General features: G+C 38.7%; 2 protein-coding genes across 6 annotated transcripts; one reads left to right on the top strand and one right to left on the bottom strand.

Annotated features, from left to right (window-relative positions):
• Positions 1 to 74: 74 nt before the first annotated feature.
• Positions 75 to 1,797, bottom strand: LOC118438544. Its single transcript, XM_035859012.1, has 3 exons — positions 1,521 to 1,797; positions 736 to 1,437; positions 75 to 641 (listed from the first exon to the last, which is right to left on the bottom strand). The coding sequence occupies exons 1-3, from the start codon at positions 1,795 to 1,797 to the stop codon at positions 220 to 222; spliced, it is 1,401 nt and encodes a 466-aa protein (XP_035714905.1). The 3' UTR covers positions 75 to 219.
• Positions 1,798 to 2,775: 978 nt separating this feature from the next.
• On the top strand, positions 2,776 to 19,912 carry LOC110844064 (sodium-dependent noradrenaline transporter). 5 transcript variants are annotated; one of them, XM_035847494.1, is made up of 23 exons: positions 2,776 to 4,693; positions 8,154 to 8,374; positions 9,805 to 9,987; positions 12,090 to 12,266; positions 12,380 to 12,469; positions 13,304 to 13,396; positions 13,709 to 13,747; positions 14,503 to 14,851; positions 14,958 to 14,992; positions 15,071 to 15,152; positions 15,434 to 15,528; positions 16,241 to 16,299; positions 16,404 to 16,507; positions 16,592 to 16,613; positions 16,825 to 16,906; positions 17,155 to 17,175; positions 17,241 to 17,353; positions 17,489 to 17,629; positions 17,723 to 17,822; positions 17,905 to 18,005; positions 18,098 to 18,265; positions 18,332 to 18,525; positions 18,607 to 19,912. In XM_035847494.1, the coding sequence occupies exons 2-22, from the start codon at positions 8,239 to 8,241 to the stop codon at positions 18,446 to 18,448; spliced, it is 2,307 nt and encodes a 768-aa protein (XP_035703387.1). In that variant the 5' UTR covers positions 2,776 to 4,693; positions 8,154 to 8,238; the 3' UTR covers positions 18,449 to 18,525; positions 18,607 to 19,912. The 5 variants fall into 5 exon arrangements, with proteins under 5 accessions (XP_035703387.1, XP_035703393.1, XP_035703402.1 ...); XM_035847500.1 differs by lacking the exon at positions 2,776 to 4,693 and adding an exon at positions 4,702 to 6,077 and having other exon boundaries at positions 18,332 to 18,513; XM_035847509.1 differs by lacking the exon at positions 2,776 to 4,693 and adding an exon at positions 4,702 to 6,077 and having other exon boundaries at positions 18,332 to 18,548.
• Positions 19,913 to 20,908: the final 996 nt, after the last annotated feature.

The following is a 20,908-nucleotide window of genomic DNA, read 5'->3' as shown; positions in this document are numbered from 1 at the left end:
AAATGAAGAAGGGTAGCAACTAGCAAGATCGCGTTCTTCATTTAAGAGGCAACATGAGACTAGCGACCTGACTCATGCCCAACGACTATTCATCTTGTAGATACAACTTCATCGGCATGATACCATTACAGTCATTTCATTAATGTGTTACTTATACATAATTTACAGTAGTTCCTTTTATTGGTTGCGTAGACGTGTGTAATTTAAATGGGAATAGAATCACAAATAATTAATTATGCTAGGATCAAGTGGGATTTCCATTCTTTTCTGTCGGACAGAATGATCATTATCAGCGAGTTTCCAATTTTCTGGACCTTCTCCCTTGTTTGGGGTAATACGTGGAGGTGGAGGAGACGAACTACAGCAAGAAGGCACGAATGGGTAGGTGTCTTCCGACTCGGACTCTGAGGAATAATGCTGTTCTTTTTGATGACGAGATGAATTGAGGTAACATTGGAACGGTTCGGCAGGAGGATTTCCGTTGTCTCCTGACCAACCTCCAAAGGTGTGATTTTTGTTGGTGGTCGGCTGCAGTAGCGATAAGTCTTGGAGCGATGGTCTCTTTAATGGTGCCTCAGTCATAGTGAATATTTGAAACGAATGGGAAGCAATATTTTCCGGATTTGAATTATAACGATGCTCTATACAAAAAAAACATGACTCAAAAGGTTCATAAACAAATTGGCACAAACAAAACGTGTGTATGTATGTATTTAATTAGAAATATAAATGTACCCTGATCTTGATTTTGCATTTGATGAAAATTTGCTGGAGGATATGTGATATTGTGCACATGCTGTACTGCCGACCGACCCGAGGATCCAGATAATGTGATGTCAGTGAGGTACTGTTGTTGAGCAAGTGTACTGCCCGTGTTATTTGAACTGGTATTGCCAGTAGTACAACCAGTGTCCGTTGTAGTAGGTGCACCACCACGTAAGCGCGTCCCCACCGAGTCCCCACACAGCGGAGTTAAGCTAACTCGAAGTGCCCCTTGACAAATGGGACATTCGATCATGGCACACGGGTGTCGACATCCTCCCCACGATCTGGCAGATCTTTCCGTAGTCAGATGAGACGACGATTGGGTGAATGTAGTTGATTTTGTAGTGGTAGGACTTTGAGAAGCAGTGCACGTGTCCACTTGGGGAGAAAATTGAATATGACTTGCACGACCTTCTTCCACGCAAGAATTATTAGGAGTTGACTGTGCTCGCCTATCAGCTGGAGGCCCTTCGGATCCACAGCTGTCGACAAATTGTGGGTGTGGTGGAGGAATCAGGTGCATTTCTCGCATTTGCCCAGGAGGCAGAGTTGGTGTGGCAGGTTTGATCACAACCTTGGGCTGTTGGATATGCGTCCCTTGAGTATTTGGTGGACCTTGAGAAGTTATCCTTTCAAAATTTGCACTTGTTGTGCAAGGGGCGGAACACTGGCCTACGTTATTATTTAATACCACCAGTTACACTTATACATTCATCGCTAATTGACTGGCAGCAATAAACAAAAATTATTGGTACCTTCGCCTGGTCGTTGGTTCATATCATTATTTCTTGGTGGAGCGGGTGCGTCTTGATTTGATGCAGCAGGGCAGGTATGACCTGAGGGTGGTGGTGCTGGTCTGCCTGCAAGGGCAGCTAGCGCAGAGCGTTGTGCTTGCAGTATTGCTTGACGATCGCGACAATACTTGAGTCGCCGGTCCCTTATCTCGGTGGCGAATCGGAGCATCCCCTGAATTGTGTCATCTTCATAGTCGAAGACTAATGTCTCCAGCCTTTCGGTCGAATGGTCGTTCATCCTTTGTTATGATGCATTACGCTCTGTGCATGTAAATGTGGAATTGACTGTTTTTATTCCTAATGTAATATTGTCACAATTAAAGTCTATTAAAATATTAAATAATTGGAACTTTTGGTCTAATTTGGAAATAAAATTATCCATAAATCATGGGTTGCTACCGACGCACATTTAAAGGGGAAATTACAAACAGCGCAAAAAAATAGATCACTTCTATAGCTACTGTGATGTAACGGCAATCTCGGAACCATACCCGAAACCAGCAGCAGGTTTCGCAATTGACAATTTGTATTTTATTATTATTTATTTTAAATAAAGGATGCATGATTGTGTGTGCATCAAAAGCAATTACCTACAAAGAGAAAGTAGAGAAAGATATCGTGAAAAAAATATAGTTCCATCATTACAAAGTTCAAGGCTAACTCAAACCGATGGCAAGTTAAGTCGAGAGATCATGCAACAAGTTTTGCAATCACTTTTGAAATGAACGCACTTCTGACTCGAACATGTTTTATTAGTGGTTCTATTTACTAATGTTTATGCCAATCTTTCTGGTGGTTCATCACTTTCAGTAAATGCTTAAATATGATTACTGCTTTACGAGAACCTTACGTCCAGATCTGAGCATGTTGAGACATATATCATTAATTTAGTTCGGCTTCGTGCTCTTGTGATTGCGAGGAGAGGACAATGAGAAATAACGGGGGAGTTAGCGAGTTAGTGGACAATTAAGTTCTAAATTCCCTTATCCTTCCAGGCCACCTAGGAAAGAATGCATGTGCATGTTTCATAAACCCTGAAAAACTGCCTTCAACAGCCCTCTAAGATTATCTGCACAGAACGACGACGACGACCAAATAATGCATGTAATATCACCGCCCTGGTTGTGTGTGCAACTTATGTTTCGTGTAAAAGTTGCTTGGCCAGTAGTTTTGCTGCTGGCATGCTTTCGAGAGTATTGGGCAAAAGCGGAGAGCTAAGGAGTGTATTTTCCTAAGTGCATTTATTGAGTATTTCCTGTAGCCCCAGTCCCTAGTCTGTTTCTCAACTCAACTCGATCCGCAACACAATCACGGCACAATACAATCCAAATGTTTGTCACACGATTCAGACGCCGTTCCTGCTGGTCATTTCATTCCTAGAACCACGCTCTGCTTGCCCATCGCTTGTTCTCCACATTGGGGTGCAGACCACAAAGTTCAGTGGGGGTAGTGATACCAATCATACAGTGGCAGACCGTTTATGGTGACTGACTTGACTCAAATACCTATAAACTCTCCATACAATTATCGCCATACATAATCATCGTCGTACTGCAACTTACATATATTTCTCCACCCGAGATGTGTAGATGAGACATATAGACATATGTACATACGTGCTGTATAGCAAGTCGGTGGGGGCATTTTCAGTGATCTGACTTGGAAACTAATTGTTTTCTTCTAAAAAAACATACCCCGTGTTGGGGTATTCCCAGATTCGTCTCAAAATTTACTCCGAGAGACTGATTGTAAGACGAAGCTGTTGTTTAATCTCCTCAAGTTGAACAATGTCGATAAATACGAGTGTCAAAATCAGAGTGAGGTCAAAGTAAGTATGCAATTGACAGTATTGTACGCGAGATTTGCTATCTCAGTCATTGCTGCCCAAGTTCTCATCAGAGTCTAGTTTTCACTGCTAGATATCCAAACCTCCCAGATCTCATCCATGCTTTTGGGATCAGATTAGTTAACAACATCAACGGAGACAAGAACCAAGCACCACTTTATTTATGGGCAAGTGAAAAAGAAGCGAGCGGAGTTGGGACGGTTTGGTTAGTTATCGCTCGTGGCGGATAATAATCAGTGATTTTCTTTCATGAAGTGGACAGTCATTGGTGTGTAATTGGCTCATCGTTGCTAATTATATTGTTTTCAAGTGGCCCATTCATAGTGGAAATTAAGAGAATAGGAGCAGAGTGCGAGAGAAAGAAAGCAGAGAGAAAAAGCAAGAAGGGCGGACGGACCGACCACAATTCACCTGTTCACTTTTACACTTTATGCAGCTCAAGTGGCAGAAGGAATGAAGTAGGAATGAAGAAGAACCAATTTTCCATCATCATCAACATCACATCACATCAGCCTCCTCATTCACCTGCTGCTCCTGCTGAAAAGTAACCGACAGAGAACACGCTTAAATAATAAAAGAGCAATACTATGAAATGAGATAAAATAAATAGTGAAAGAGTTTCTGAACCTTTTGCGTCATCATTCACCTCATTCAATTCAAACTTTAACTAAACCAACTAAACACACCACTCACCACCAAACACACGAGCACTATCACAATCATCCGTGATAGCTGCTTCTGCTGACTACTGGCAGAAGCAATAAGTAGCTCCCAAAGACGAGGAGGTAGTATTTAGTAAAGTAGTGGAGGAGTCAATTGACGGCCTCGTTGCTTCGTTGGGCTCTCCTCGTATGTATGATATCGTACACATAGGCACGAGTAATAAATTTCACTTCCCTGTACAATACCGTACAAATGGGAGGATGATGGCGAGATGATGCGTACGTAAGTCAAGCGTGTTTTATTAATGGTAAGAACAAGAAGAAGGTAAAACTGCCAAATAAAATCCCGACAGTAGTGGAAGCTCACATTTATAACTACATAGTGAACTGTGCCAGCTCCTCGTGAAACAGTGCTGAGAACAAACGTCAAGTCTTAACCACCTATAAAATAAATGTAACAGTGAGTTTCTAAATGTGTATGTGATGATGAAGCACATATGTGCAAGACTAATGTGAAAACAATAAAAACATTAAATATTGCAACCACTTGCACCAAACAACCCCTGCGACTTTGTTGCACTTTTATGAATTTCTGCAAGAGTGTGCACAGGCTGAAAACTTACAAGGTGAAAATTATTTACCATACCTCACAAAATATGACTTTTTTGTGCACCATAAAATGCATTCTCTGGAAGATCAGCCCCACCAAAATAACTTTTGAATCTCTAATGTAACGTGAAATTCCTCTCCTGCCGTTCTTTGGCAAAACCAGGGAATTAGGCGTACAGAGAAAGGGTCCGAGTTTGTGTTGGTTTGGCTGGTTGGCTTAGCACCGTTTTGAGTGGTGCTGAGAGTGGTCTTCTTATCCAAAGGATTTTTCGGATCAATTTATTTCCTATTTGTAAGATATGAAATCTCATAAGATTGCTTTTCATTGTGAATTGTGCTGAAATATTTTGACGGAAGAGGCTCAGATTGTGATAGAGTGGTGCTGCTGGTGATAATACCTAAGCGGATTTTTGGCATTCCATTTATATATATAAATCCGTGTTATTCCTCTTCTTCTTGTGCGGACGAGCGACAAACCTGCTAACAACACAACTTATGCTTGTGGTTTACAGTGATACCATTCGAGACACGAACGCACATCCCTCAAATCAAATCAAAAGTTTCTGCTAGAATTACTGCACAAGCAAAAAGCCTCTTGCCCATCGTCCGGTCATCATTAGGCTCGAGCTGGCTATAGGGTTGAACTTGGTGAAAGCACGACTTAATGGAAAATGAAAATGATTTGTTCAATTTAATTCCAATAAAAGTGGGATCATTTTCCAGGAATAATTGAGTTTCCAACTATTTCAATCTCATATAACGTTAATACTAATAATAATAAGGTAACACAAAACCCTGAGGCATGTGTACCCTAAAAAAGGGTATAAGAGCGACACCATCATCAGTCTAGACAGTCCCAATCAGGGTGAAAGCAGGAGAGATAGTAACACGGATTTTTGCCAGGAACCTCTCAAACTAGGGAAAAAAGTGAACAAGTTTTTTGTAGTGCAACATCAGATTGTATCATCGTCACCAGTCCACAACGTAGCGCTGGCTGGCTGGTGGCTGCGGTGGTATTGTATCACTGGTGGTTTGTTTGGGGTGGTGGTATGGTTTCAAGTCCAGCAGCAGCGTCAGAAGAGGAGCAGACACTGCATGAGACCCAGTATTTTGCCATGGTTCTGTCGGCGGAGGTGAATTTAGCACAGTAAACCGAGTCAAGGAGAAGAAGGAGGCGAGGTCCTATTTGCCAAAGTAGGGACTTGCACTCGGATGAGTGAGAGTGAAAAGTGAGCAGTTTGTGAGCTCCTCAGGGGTTGATTCCTTAGAGCCGTGGGGAAAGTGAGAATCGTAACGAATCTGACTCTATCCCAACCTCGTGAAGAAAACAGACTTGTCCGAAAACACAGTGAACCCTTGCAACTCTTTCCTCCGAGGAAAGTGAGACACTCGTCTAAACACGTACGTACCTCTTATGTAAAGATATTTCCGTATATTTACAAAGCATTTTGAGATTGATTGTGCATAAATGTGGGTGACAATGTGTAATTTCTGACCAGCATACGTGCATGCATATTCATGAAGACCAAATAATAATGGTTCGACGATGCGACATACATGACTCTCCCTTTGATTGTTACACACAGTTTCTGTCTGTGTGTGATATTCCTCCTGGTCTTGGTTCCGTGGCTGCTTTTGGCCGTCTGCTTTGAGTTTGGAGTGAATTTGGATTTGGGATTGGAGGAGTGATTTGGCGTGAAGGGAAACCAGGTGAAGGGATCTCTTTTAATCGAAATGGGATTTGCATACAGGGAGCGTGGTCCTCCTCCCCACATGAAAACGTCCAGTCAGCGGAAAAGTATCAATAAATCGGTTCGCTGCTTCTCAGCCCCCTCTACAACAACCACCACTCATCCTCAGCCTGCATGGGCTCACAACTTTCAAATTCGACAAACTCTCCTAGACTTCTAGAGTTTTATTCATTCGACGCACTCCTGTACCATCCATTGCTCCACCTCAATTTGTATTGATTGATGATTGATTCGTTGATTCGAATTGTGTTGTACGAAAACACAACGTGCAGAAGACATGTGTACAAGTCAGAAGAATGAGAATTTTCGCAAGGCATGAAAACGGCCTATTTTAGCTTCTTTATTAGTGTTTTGGGGAGAGAAGAGCGAGAAATTCTCAAAATTTAATAAACATGAAAGTAATTACCACCAAATGATACTCACTTTGCTAACTCAGCCAAAAAATTTATAAATTCTCATTGCAGATTCCTGACAAAATGAGAAATTTGCTCATGAATCGTGCAGCCATACGGGAAGTAGATCGACATTAAACTTTCGCATCATCATTTGAACACACATCATACTTATTATTTAATATCTGTGCGGTATAATTAATTGTCCTGCAAATTAACGTTTTGATCACGTTTATTAGACAATTTAAGGAAATTTGCATTCTTCCTTTTAACTTTTCCCCTGTGACATGTTCCATGCCACATGACCATAACAAGTTTTTTTTAAACTCATGGGTAAGGAAAAGCAGGGAAAATATGTACGAACCACGCGTACACACATTGTTAGGTAGAAATGGAGACGAAGAACAGTCAATTTTTTAGCAGCAGCAGACATCTGGCCTTCCCATTTCCAAGCATCAGCCCCACAACACATTTGAGATTAGTTTATCCCTAATTGATGCACTTCTGCACTGTCTGCATTAAGATAACCACGGTGGGCGTCTTGTTGGTGGTCAAATATAAAACATATTCTCCTAAGAGGTTCAATGAAACTTGCAACCTCATTCTCATTAGTTGTCCGTTTCTCTTTGCAGCATACACATGTGCATTTCGACAAACTATTATATAAAATAAACATCTACTGGTCGAGTACGCTGGTCGAGTAGTTGTACCAGTAGTCGGGCGATGCAGTTTGCAGTACCAGCAGATTTGTCCGAGATTTGTCTGGTCCAGTTATTCCAGTTAAATCTATAAAATAAAATCTTATGGGCAAAGTCACTCATGCAAATCGACCAAAGTTTGCAAAAAGTCTGGTGGATATCAACAGCTAACTTTTCTCGGCGAGGAACCAATTACCCGATTCCGCACCTTGTTCATCTTCATTCTTCAGCTTTCATGTATGAAAAAGATGTATGATGGGAGAGTAAGCAAGGAATACGTTCACAGGTTTTACCCACAAATACATGCATACGACAAAGTTCATTAAACGAAATCCATGAACATTAATTCTCGAGCATTTCCTCAAATTTTGCAAAGTATGAGGCAAAAACTATGCTATTGTAAGAAAACTATGGTGGTACGTATATTTGGACTCTCCTTGAATGAATTTTCCAACTTTTTAAAAATAAAGGAAATAATAATGGAATTGCAAGTAGCATATTGCATTCGGTACGAGTTCATATTAAAGAAAAGTAGATAATATGGAGCAGGATATCAAAGAAAGTTATTCGGCAAAGTTGTGATTTGCCCAACTGGCAAGTTTTTTTACATCCTTTTTTTCATCTTGTCCCCTCCAGGCAGGTGTGTTTGGGGTCTTGGAAGACAGGGGAACATAAGACGACAACGACGACGACCGTGGAGATCGGCTGGCCATCGCATGCAATGGAACTGATTGAGAATCCCCTTGCCCAGGTCGTGGACGCCAATAATCATACCACAACCAAGTACAAGGCAAGGGATGGACGCATCTCACAGTCTCAAAGTCACTCCAGTATTGCCAATGATAGATCCCCTTCAGGTAAGCCGAAATCCTATCCATGGTTTGATTTGTGCTTAGTCTTCCATGTATGTGCCTATGTGCCCTGGAAGATCTTTGACGACCTAGTTTCAGCCTTATTAGTGACGAAGCCATCATAATGCTCTGCTAAATTTGACTTGTTGGGATTAGCAGATCATACGTCGTCCGATATAATATGTACACACACAGCATTAATATTGTCCTTCAGACAAGATCAAAACCCACAAAACGAATCATCTATATTTCACTGCTCCATTAAATTAAATTAGAATTAAAGACTCTTCCAGCTCACCACCACTCAATATACATTCCAACACGATTTACATTTTCTACCAGGAATTCTATAGATCTTTGCATTGATCAGGGAGGATCAAGGAATTTCCAGGATTTCGTCGTAACACTGTGTACGTGCACACCAATAACAGCATACAAAACTAATGAATGATAACCAGCGACAAGTTTGGAGAAGTTTTTTAATATTTCAATAAACACAAGTTTTTGTGTGCAGATAATAAATCATAAAAATATACGGGAATTTTTATATTGACTATTTCGAAGAGAATTTTTCTAGCCTTCGATCCATAACAGCAGCAGCAGCAGGAGTAGCAGGATCCTTATTGTCGCATGATTTATAATTCGTTTCAAGACACAAACCTCTTAAGACGCTTTATTCCCCTTCACATACACGCTCATTAACCTGCCCAAGCACACTGATGGGACTGCCCGGACACTCAGCCATTCATGGTGGTCAAGTGGATTGACACACGGAATGAGTGGGTATACGTAGCGTCGTGTCGAGGGGATCCTTTGATACTACTCAATTGTGAATTGAAATTGAATTTACTTGAGCACACGGACGAAATCAATAAAAGTGTCACGTTCGTACTCTTCCTGTCTGGCATTTAACCCAGAGATCTGCTCGGGATTTGGGAATTCCTGTTGAGAAAGAAGTTGTAAGAACGCGCCCCGACAAGACGACGTATGTACCTAATCCTAAGCACTTCCATGTGTGTGTACTTCTATGGTCTGGCCAGTTTCTTCGCGAGCCATGTCCAAGTGTCATAGACCGGCTTTCTGGTCTGAATTATCAGAAAAAAATGTGATTTTTAATGGACGAGCTTTTGCACAAATTGTTGTTTTTTTAATTTAAGAGAGCCTATGCCTTCATTTAATGGGATGCTTATTTTACCATCACCATAAATACATCTTGTTTACTTGCCCAGACTAGTTCGCTTTTACCACATACATTTATATTCTGTTGTTTTATACTAAATGGTTGCAATGCACAATGCATACATGTAAATATGCATAGTAGAAGATGGATTATTCGTCGTAAACCCAAATAATTTGTATAAATAAACAGAATACGCGAATAGATGGATGTTTGTATATTCCTCCATGAAATCAATATTGACTTGATTGATTGACAGGCGGAAGCAATTTCCTGGCCAAGTCACCAGGGTCCAGTCGGAGGGACAGCGGCGGTGGCGACGGAGCTGGTAGTTTGCCCTCAGATCCACTTCTAACTCGATCACAACCGTCGCCAGAGTCCCACAAGTCACACCCACTCCAGTCACACATCCTCCTCAACTTTACACGCTCGTCCCATCCAGGTAAGCCACATTCCTTGCATATTTGCCACGGTCTCATTATAAAAGTCGATTTATTTATGGTCCGCAATTCTGCTGTTTAAAGAGGGCTTGAGAGAAACAAAAATCTCAAGTCGCATCGCATCGTGGGTATCCTTATGCCCAGACCTCATTGAACTACATCACTTGACATGTTGTTCGTATTGCATTGCGTCCGCACAATTTTGCCTCCTTGTCGTACTGAGAAGACAATGCAAGGATGAGTCGTAAAAGTGTGTTTAGGGTGTGCATTTCTCTTCGACCGGCATGTGGTAGTGTCATAAAACAACAAAACACACCTCAAATTCATTAAATGCAAATGCAAAAATATAACAAGCAAAGTTAAAAATCTACCAAATTTGAGGTTGAATTAACTGATACTTGAAAACAGGTGAAACTGCTTAGCTGAAGACCCGTCGCAACATAACAACATAACAATGCAAAGCGACAAATTGAAGGCAAAGATGCGATGCGAGTTTTATCTTCAATCTACTTTAACATATTTATTTCACCAATTTGCACTTTTTGCAACAGAGTAATGTTTGCAAAATTAGCAGTGTCAACAGGTAATGTTTAAATTGTGAGATGAAAAAGACTGAACAAAAAACTTTTCTGGTGGAGATTCTCTCCATATCATGCTTACATGTTTGTCAAATGCAACAACGAGTTCCATCCGAGACCAAGTCATACATCCGTAGCTACATATACGTAGATGCAAACAGAGTCGCCTTTTGTTGAGTCGTTGTGCATTAATTTACGAGTGAGTTGAGGAATACGTCGTAAAAGTCAAGACTTGGTCTGAAATGCACAAGTTTAAAAAGACAACATAAAGACAACAACACGAGCTAAAATGTAAAATCATGTAAACGAGCCGACGACTCTTGTGAATTATGAGACGACAAAAGGTGCTCTTTGTATCTGCTACGAATGAAATGGGCAATAAAAGATGAAAGCGAAGCAGTCATAAGAATTATTAGTGAGGTAACGTTAACGTAATACGCCTCATTGAAAAACACTTTGCAAAGAAAACAGCCTCGATGTGTAAATTATTAAAGTCTTGATTCAACTTTCATCGAGTTGTTTTTGGTCGTTTCCAACTAACTTTAATGAGTGTCTCATCAAAAGAACAGTAATTAACAGGTCCGCATATGACGCTCAAGAAATTAGCAAAATTGTATATTTTGCAGAATCTTTAAATTCATGACATCGTTGAACTAAAATGTAATGCGTCTGCAGATCGAAAAATGTTTTTAGCTGAAAACTAGATACTTAAAAGATGCTAATTTGGTGAACAACTAGAATGAAGTTGCGAAGAAATGTAAGAAAAATATATTTCTTTTGTACGGTAGACTTTAATACTTTAATTATTTTTTAACAACTAAACCACCAACTCTGGAATTATTCTAATTGTTAAGTTATTTTAATTCCTCCATAAATTAACAGAAAAATTAGTTGTAAATGGGGAATGCATTATTTGAGTCTAGGTAGATGCAAGGGATCCACCTTTAATGTTGGTACATATTTATAGAGAGGTACATAAATAATATGTAGGTTGGTCGACTTGGATGATTTTCAATATTTTGGACCCGTGTCTTTTCTCCCGTGCATTTATTTTATTAGCCACAACAGTTGGTCTACATTCGAAGTCTAGATTCAAGTAGAGAAACAGAGTATGCCATTTAGCTAGTTGAGTTAATAAAAATTTAATTTGTGTTTGACTGTTAGACATGAATATGGCATTCACCAAGACGTTTCGGAATTGAAGAATGCATACAATGCGTCTTGCTATAAATCAGTTTGCTTGTCACCGACTAATCAAAATAGAACAGAAATCATTATATAGTCTGCTCAAACATGCAATCTTGACGAAATAAGAAGCGCATCAATATTGTATCACGTTCATCTTGGAAATCGTTTTTGGAGCTTTTTTGTTAACAAGTGGAATTTAATGTGTTTAAGATTTGTTTTATTCGATTTTAATTGACAATCTGCCCATCTTGGTTTTAGTGGGTCAATGGAAAATTTAGGAATTAATAGTTTTTTTTGCGTCTTCAACTTATGCCTTTGTCCTTGGTTCTTGTCCTCAGATGGGGACGATCCTGGGGGGAAAAGTGAGATGAGACTCACTTCCACTAGCGTTTGTTCGAGGGAGGGTGGGGACGTGGTCGTCGTGGCGCACCGCACCAGCAGCCCTTCCAATCCCTCCCACAACGCCAACCTCCCCCTCCAGTCGCAAGTCGAGGACCGTGAAACGTGGTCACAAGGTACATAAACTCCAAATTTGTACTTGCAACGTCGGACATATTGAACTCGATCAACTCTAAAATGCTTCGCACACCTATGGCCAATTTAAAACTTTCTCTTCCGTCTTTTTCAGGGCTGGACTTTCTCCTTTCCATTATTGGCTTTGCAGTTGATCTCGCCAATGTTTGGCGCTTCCCGTATTTTTGTTACAAGAACGGAGGTGGTAAGTTACAAATTCAATTCTTTAATTTAATTCTTCATGGGTGCTCATCCTCAGTAGTATATGCTACACATGCGAAACCTGCAAAAATTTGAACAATTTTGCCGTGATCATGTATACGTAAATTATATTGAAATGTTCATTTAATTTTCTAAACATCTATGAAGGGCTACACTGGGTAGTAATATCCACAAAATATGAAATTTTCAAAAAAAATTCTACATATTTTCTCTTTCAATCATCATTTCTCATTTCCTAATGTTGGACGGAGAAAGTTTTAAGATAAAACTTCATATTATTTTATGTTTGCCGTACAAAGTGAAAAACTAAGCTATATAGTTAATGCAATATTTGACTTGTATTGTTTGCTATCAAAAGTGAACTCTCATTTCTGCTAAAAGTATCAATTTTTTGAAGGTTAGATGGCAACTCAAACATGCGTGGGTTGGAAGAACCCTTGTTTAAATTAATGTTTGGTTAGTTATAAAAGTGAATAAATGCTTGGATGATTTTTCGTCTTATGTTTGATAACCACGCTCTTCAACGTTACACGATCTGCACAGTATCCAATCCAATGATGGCAGGCAATAAAATTGACAGAAATGGATGTTCATTGATATGGAAGTGAAGAATTAGAGTGACTTGAAAGGTTGGCAAATATCCCGGTTGGCGAATCTTTGCAAATGAATAAATACAATAAATAAGTAACCTTATAAAACCTCCTTGAAATCTAAAGGTCAAAATCTTTGATTACTGGTGTAGTAGGAGCAGAAGAGGCTGCCACTTTCACCTAAAAGCTGAAAGATGAAAAGTGATGGACTGAACTCATTTTTTCAGGTGCTTTCCTCATCCCTTATTTTTTGATGCTTGCATTGAGTGCTATTCCCGTGTTCTACATGGAGCTTCTCCTGGGACAATTCATTCGTCAAGGTAAAAGGACATTAGCATGTATATAGAAAAGTAACAAGACCAGTCACAATTATATTTAGTCAGGTGAAAACATCAGCCTGTTAAAAAATTAGAAAATGTCACCATAAAAAATTATCTTTAGGTTCACCTAACTCCTTAAGGAAAATTTATCAAGAACTACTTGTACTTTTCGTATTTTGTTTTGATTGTGGTGTAAAATGATCATGTCAATATTGAAAGAAATAGAATTGAAATGGGCAGAATATGCAGAACCTGAATATATATGTTCTATAATCCTGTAATTTTGTTGTGTCCTTATGTTCTGATGTCAAGGTCCCATATCCATGTGGAAAATCTGTCCTTTGTTCAAAGGTAATCCGGAATTGAGTACTAATTATTGAATTTATTGAACCACAATGATCCATTTCATATATAAAATGAAAAGGTGAAATTTTACACAAGTACACAAATAGGTCAAACTCGGCCACTGTTTTAGGCGACGTCCTCACTATTATTACTAATAGCATTTAGTAGTGACTAAATCAAATCTCGTCTGATACAAAAAATCAGCATTTTGGGGAATTCCGATATTTGTACAGAAAACAATATCAGTACCACCAGGGGATACTTCCTACTTGGAGGTCAACTTAGGTTCATCGACGAGTGTCTTAAAGGTGAAAGATGAGAACGACGGCCAGGAAACGAAGATGTGTGTGCATCTTTTCCTGACTCTCAATTTTCACACCATTGCACCAGCAGCAGCCTAAACGCGAGACTAAACTTTCTTTTCCTGGCAAATAATAAAACGATTTTATTGCTGTGCTGTCAATCGTACTGTCAACTGGAAGTGTTGACACTTAAGTCGAGCGTGAACTAAATGGACAAAGATTATCCATCACGCAGATATACATATAGAGGTCACCTTTCCTGGCCTATCGACCTTTGACAATATATGTACATGCATGACCATGAACAGAAAACGGAAATTCTATGATTTTGGGTGACCTATGCACACGATGGAATTATTGAAAGCATCATTCGATATCATGTTACTTATTTACTTATTGCTCATGCGGGCCGTGTACTTTGTCTCAATCGTTGTTTTGAATACTTGTTTAAATCCGCAGGTATTGGTTACTGTGCGGTCACAGTTTCCTACTTTGTGAGCTTTTATTACAACACGATCATGGGATGGTCCCTGCACTTCACCATCAACTCGTTCACCTCCCCACTCCCATGGACCACATGTAATAATTCTTGGAACACGGAGAATTGCTTCATCCCCGAAGCCGTCCTCGTTCATGACGACGACAACTCGACGTCTCTTATCCTGGGCGATGAAAATTACCCCCCTGACAACCTCTCGCTCTCACAAATGAGCAACTGGCACAATGAAAACTCTGACCTGGCCAGGTCGAGTAGAAGGGTCGTTTACCGTCCACCCAACGCAACTTCACCGGCTTCTGAGTACTTCAGGTATCAACGCTTTCTTGATGAACAAAAACAGCATAATTCGCCGTTTATACACAAATACCATATATCACTTTGACTTGAGACTATACGGTTTGTGTATCTTAAATAGGAACAGCGTGTTAGAAATGGGGTCACATGACATTGGTAACTTGATTTTTGATGGTGTTTTATGAAAATTATCAGATTATCCATTGTCTAAGAACTAACTATGCACAACAACAGATAATTTGGGCCTCCCAAAAATGGACTTGCTGTTGTGTCTTGCAGCTATCTACATCTTCCTATTTCTGATATTGCTGAAAAGGTATTGGATCGAGATATGTGTTTATGGGCAAATAACCCTTTGAGAACATGGAAAATATATTTATGCATGTCTAACGATACTGACGCAAGAAATGTATTCATCTTTTATTAATCCTCTCTTTACAAACAAGTTTTGAGATTTCCGTGCATCTCTGCCATAAAATTAAAATCCGTGTTAAAATATGATACAAGATGACACATTTGAGGAGATCATTGTCTGGATGGCTAATGCAAGAACTCCACCGATTGCTAAAATTTCTAATAATAATTAATTATTTGCAGCATTCGCTCTACTGGGAAGGTGGTTTGGGTGACCGCGACGATGCCCTATTTCGTGTTGAGTATTCTCCTGGTGCGAGGTCTCATGCTCGAAGGAGGTAAATAATCAAAGGATACCAACTGTTGATGATAATTATTCCTGCAGCCTATTAAATAGTTGGGGTTCTGTAATATTTCACTGAAATAAGACGTCATCATGGGCATTGGGTCTCAAAAGGAATTAAGATTTTCGCTGATTACATTATTTCTGATGCATTATTTCTCATCTTTAATTGCTAGAATTATCACGGAACATGAACATAAGCACACATAATAATATGCATGTTAAGATTTGAAATATTACGTTTACATATTCACATATTTGATTTTCTCTCTACATTAAGGTTTAATTTTTTTTTGCAATGCAAGAAATATGCATAAAATACCCCTTGTGACCACAGGCTTTAAACCTTGGTCGGGCATTCGCCTATCTAGCAATGTTTCTTGCCCGGGCACAGGATACCCCTGCCCGACCAAGGTTTATTCTCTGGTGACCAATAGTACTATGCATCATCATTGTGAAATAATCTAATTTGTCCCACTCATACAACCCGAAAGATGCACACCTACCTCAATTTTCCTTTCCCGTGAAGATACTAGTAGACATGCCATGCAACAATAATGGTCACGATTACTTGTCACTTAATTAATAAGTAAATATACATATGCATTAATTTAGGTGCGTAAATGCTGCTATGAAATACGTGCCTTTTCAAAAAATCCTTGCTTCTTTATGTTAAATTTTACGATTTATGTTACAAATATTTTCAGCGTCTGACGGAATTTATTATTACTTGGTTCCAAATATGACAAAACTACGGGAAGTGGAGGTCAGTAGAAAATCTTGCTAAATTATTACTGGTTTGGTATGCTTTAATCATGTAACAAAAATTTCATGAGCTTTGATGAAAAGAGCGTTCTTTTCCTCACAAAGGTTTGGAGTGATGCTGCCAAACAGATTTTTTTCTCGTCTGGTGCTGGATTTGGTGTTCATCTGACTTACGCCAGTTATAACAACTTTCACAATAATTGTTTCAGGTAATTGATTAAAAAAGTGATACCAACAAAGACAACATCATTTTCATCATGCTTGATAAAAATGATTTCTAATTATGCGTTTAGAGATTGCATGGTGACCTCGATGGTAAGGTTTTATGACAATTTTATTACGCGTCCTTCTCATTCGTCCCATTAAACTTTTAATTAAAAATACTGAGTATTCGTACATAAATAATAGCCACAGTGAGTCTCAGTATCAAGATAATTCTTCTTTCTTTCCTACGAAGATCCACCATTTTGTCCCGATCTCAACGTTACAAATTATTATAACATGATCGAGGTATTCATTTTTGTAGGTCAACTGCTTCACCAGTATTTTCGCAGGGTTTGTAATTTTCACTTTCCTCGGATCCATGGCCTACCGACAAGGTCGACCCAGTAAGTAGACATAAATTCGCATCTAAATACTTTCTATTGTGTATGTTGATATATTTCATGATATATATTTCTAAATTACTAAAAGAGCACAAATAAGTACAGAATTAGTAAATACATACATGCTTAGAACAGTAAATAATAATTGATTGGAGTTCAAATAGAGTTTTCGTTATCTTTCAATAATTATTTGCACTCTGGCTGTTTGTATGTAAATCTACAAGCATTTATATATTTTTTATTCTTTTCAGTTGAAGAAGTTGTCAATGTTGGTAAGTTGGAGTAAATAATAAATAATTCCGTTGTAAGATTTGGACAAAAGAAATTGTCATTTCAGGTCCTGGATTGGTATTTGAGGTTTACCCTGAAGCTGTGGGAAGTCTCCCAGGAGCCAATTTCTGGTCGCTAATTTTCTTTCTCGCTCTCTTGTCGCTGGGTTTGGATAGTGCTGTACGTTGATTAACCAGACACATACCTTTAATTTATTTGCTTATACCTGTGAATACATGCACTTCCGGTGAAAGGACTTTGAAGTGTGGTGCTAATTATCTTTGTGTCTGTAATCCCTATTCTGTCCTGTGACAGATGGGCGGAATAGAATGCGTCGTGACCGGGATCACTGACGAGTTTAAAGCCTGGTTCAAGCGATGGAAGTTTGGACGAGAAGTGTTCACGTTCTTTATTGTTTTCATTTCCTTCCTCATCTCTATCATTAATGTCACTCGGGTAATTTCTCAAGAGTGAGACCCATGTCCCACTCATCATTCTCAATTCGTTGTCCCAATTTTACAACAATTGTTCATGTAAATACGTTCGCAGGGAGGCATGTACACCTTCATCTTCTTCGACACGTATGCTGCAGGCAGCTCCCTATTATTTGCCGTTGTTTTTGAGGTTCTTGTCGTCTCGTGGGTGTATGGTGAGTCGAAAACAATTAAACTGACTTCCCCCATTATCCCCAACTCGGCATTAATTTTCCTTTGTCTTGAACAATTGGACAGGATTGGACCAATTTTGCAAAGATGCAGAGTCCATGTTGGGATTTGCACCGGGAATATATTGGAAAATCTGCTGGAAGTATATTAGCCCATTGTTAATTAGTGTAAATTACTAATAATTATTAAAACTATTACATATGTACTATACAAAAATAAGCCAAATCACACAATAAGTATGTATTTGTGACTTGTCTAGGTGATTATAGTTTTGGATCTGAGCACAGCCCTTCCCTTAACTTATGACGGCTACTTGTATCCAACTTGGGCTCAAAACATGGGATATATTTTTACCTTTATTCCAATTACTCTGGTGCCAATTATTGCACTTCGAGAATTCTTCAAGTTTCCTGGAAATTGCAAATCGGTATTGCTTGCATATTTTAAGCAACTCGATAATTCCTGTGTAATAAATTGTTGATTTTATGTGCAGAAACTATCCTATGCCATTACCCCAACAAATGAGCATCCTGCTATTAAAAATGAGGGTTACGTCAAAAGGTTCATGTCGTCACATTGGGTTGGACAACGACGTGGGCATACGACCTAAGCATAAATCCACACTTTACTTCCGGTCTTACGAACAATTACAAGACAAAAAAAATCAATGAAAAGGTGTGTGTACAGGTACATGTGCAATTTTACGAAAGGTATTTACGTAATTTTCCATTATCTTTGTGATCTTTTACATACAATTAATTTCTTTAGAAAATGTATTTCATGCTTCTGTATTGTGGAAAATGGAGGCGATAACTGGTCAACAAACAAACAACTGGTGGACTGGTCCTCCTCGTTCAACTTTTGGCCCAAAGTACTTTTACGTTGAAGTTTTTCATTGTTTAATTCAACCACCATCGTTCATACAGTTTAGCTAGCTTAGCATTATACTTGTTACGTGTGGCATATTTGTAGAAGATGTCCGTATGGTTGAACCAGCTACATCGTAGTTTTAGGTTTCCTCAAGACCTGTATCCAATATTTACCTTCCCGTTCGTGCAGGGACGCCAAACATACGCCAAAACTGTTCAACTTAATCGATTAAGGGTTTGCATAAAAACTGCAGTAATCTATGTGCAATATTCAAAGTACATGATGGTTTTTAACATTTTTGACGTTTTCAATTTTCAATATTTGATATTTATTTTACTCGAATTATTGCCATAATTATTGTAATGTGTGCAGTACAAATGCGTAGCGTATTATAGATACATAGGTAAACATAATATATATGTCCACGCTCTACATGATTTACCAGCTACAAGTCGCCAGGTAAAAAATTCAACTTGTATTATTCTTGCCATATATTAGAATATATATCTTGAGAAAGGATTATTGTAGTCGTGAAGTAGACATAATTGTAGGCACGTAGATCTAGAAACTTTAGTCTAGTAATTGCGGCTTACAAGGGCCATTCCTCCTCGTCCCTTGCATAACTAGTTACCTCAACTAAGAAATTAATAGGTTGTATTTAAGCTAAATGTGTCTACAAATTGTTCAAAGCAGAAATACTCCAACAAAATTTTAAGCATGTTGGATCGCCCTACTAAATAAATTGGTTCTTCTTAATTATTCTCAGGATAGTCCGGGTTGTTTTATACCTATGTTTATTTTCAATATTTTCTACATGTAATTTGTGGTCAATCATGCTTTGTCCAATCTCAGTGACCTCAGTTTTTCAGTGTCAAATACTCCTGGCTTGAGAAGGAGTGAATATGAAGTTTATAGTAGTAAAGTAAAAGAGAGTATTACATAAATATAACAAATCATGATATGCATGCAAATCCTGACTTTAAGAATTTATGAATTACCAAGATGATCGTATCCAAAACGTGTCAAATTTATAAAATTATAGAAATGTCTATGTCTAATTGGTGCAGTTCTACCAATTTGTCAGTACCTGCAAAAATAATTGGTGCATGCATAGTTTACTTAATTTGTAGAAATTGACATTACTCATGGTAAGCTAATTATGTATCTTGCTTCAAGGCTTGAATAAAAGTGTTTTTTAATTAAAGTTCACTTGTTAATAATTGCAGAATGAATGTCAAAACATGCGAGCTTCCAAATCCTCCAACAGAGAGATTCGTTTACCAGTATCATTTTCTCATGAAAATTCATCACGTTAAAGCACAAATCTTCACCCTCCACTGACCACTTATTACAAAAAATAATAAAAGTTGCAGGCATCATTTTACGGTAAAGATTAAAGCGTCGCACTTTCTCCTTTCCTACCCAACCGAACTTGATCCAATGGAAGAGACGCAGTCAATTTCACGCTTTTGTAGCCCCAATATCCTGCGCTTTATTATGAGATATCATTTTAAATGATTTAATGAAGGAACGATGCTGGTCATCCTTCCCATGAGCAGAAGCAGACGTGTTGTGTGCTTCACTTTAACCACCTCGCATCCAACCGTGACGAGTGTGGTAAAGTCTTGGTCCGATTTTATTGCCCTTACTTTCTCTCTCCCGAAGATGTGGAGAAAGTGATTTGGCAGATGCTGGCCTTACTCGCATTACTTACTCACTTGCAATATTGGGCTTGATCTCCTGCTCGTCGGAATATATTCAGAGCCTTCCTGTCATTCGCAAATAAATACCAATGGCTCATTTATACTTCACAACTCTATCAGTTTTGGCTATCGTATCATTCTCTGCCCAGCGTTCTGTTTCGAGAACTTGGAGTAATTTGTCATGTTGTACGATTAATTGTCATATGTATATCCAACGGAATGTTCATCATAAAGATCAACCAATGTCCATTATCTTTTTTATTATACTATATTGTCTTTAAGGACGAACGCCAATGTCACCGTACTGATTAAAGTAAGTAAAATGCAGAGAGTGATCATACTGATTAGTTTTTTTAAATCATTCCAATTATTCCAGTAGAAAAACGTGATTTCAACAAAGAACTACGTAGTTCTTTGTTGAAATCACGTAAAACGTACGTTTTAAAGGGAAACTGTAAAATTTAATCTACCTAAAATCCTATTTATCAAAATGACTG

This window comes from Folsomia candida, unplaced genomic scaffold (assembly GCF_002217175.1).
Source record: "Folsomia candida strain VU population unplaced genomic scaffold, ASM221717v1 Fcan01_Sc001, whole genome shotgun sequence".
Taxonomy (NCBI): Eukaryota; Metazoa; Arthropoda; class Collembola; order Entomobryomorpha; family Isotomidae; genus Folsomia; species Folsomia candida.
This window is presented reverse-complemented; position numbering and strand designations above follow the sequence as displayed.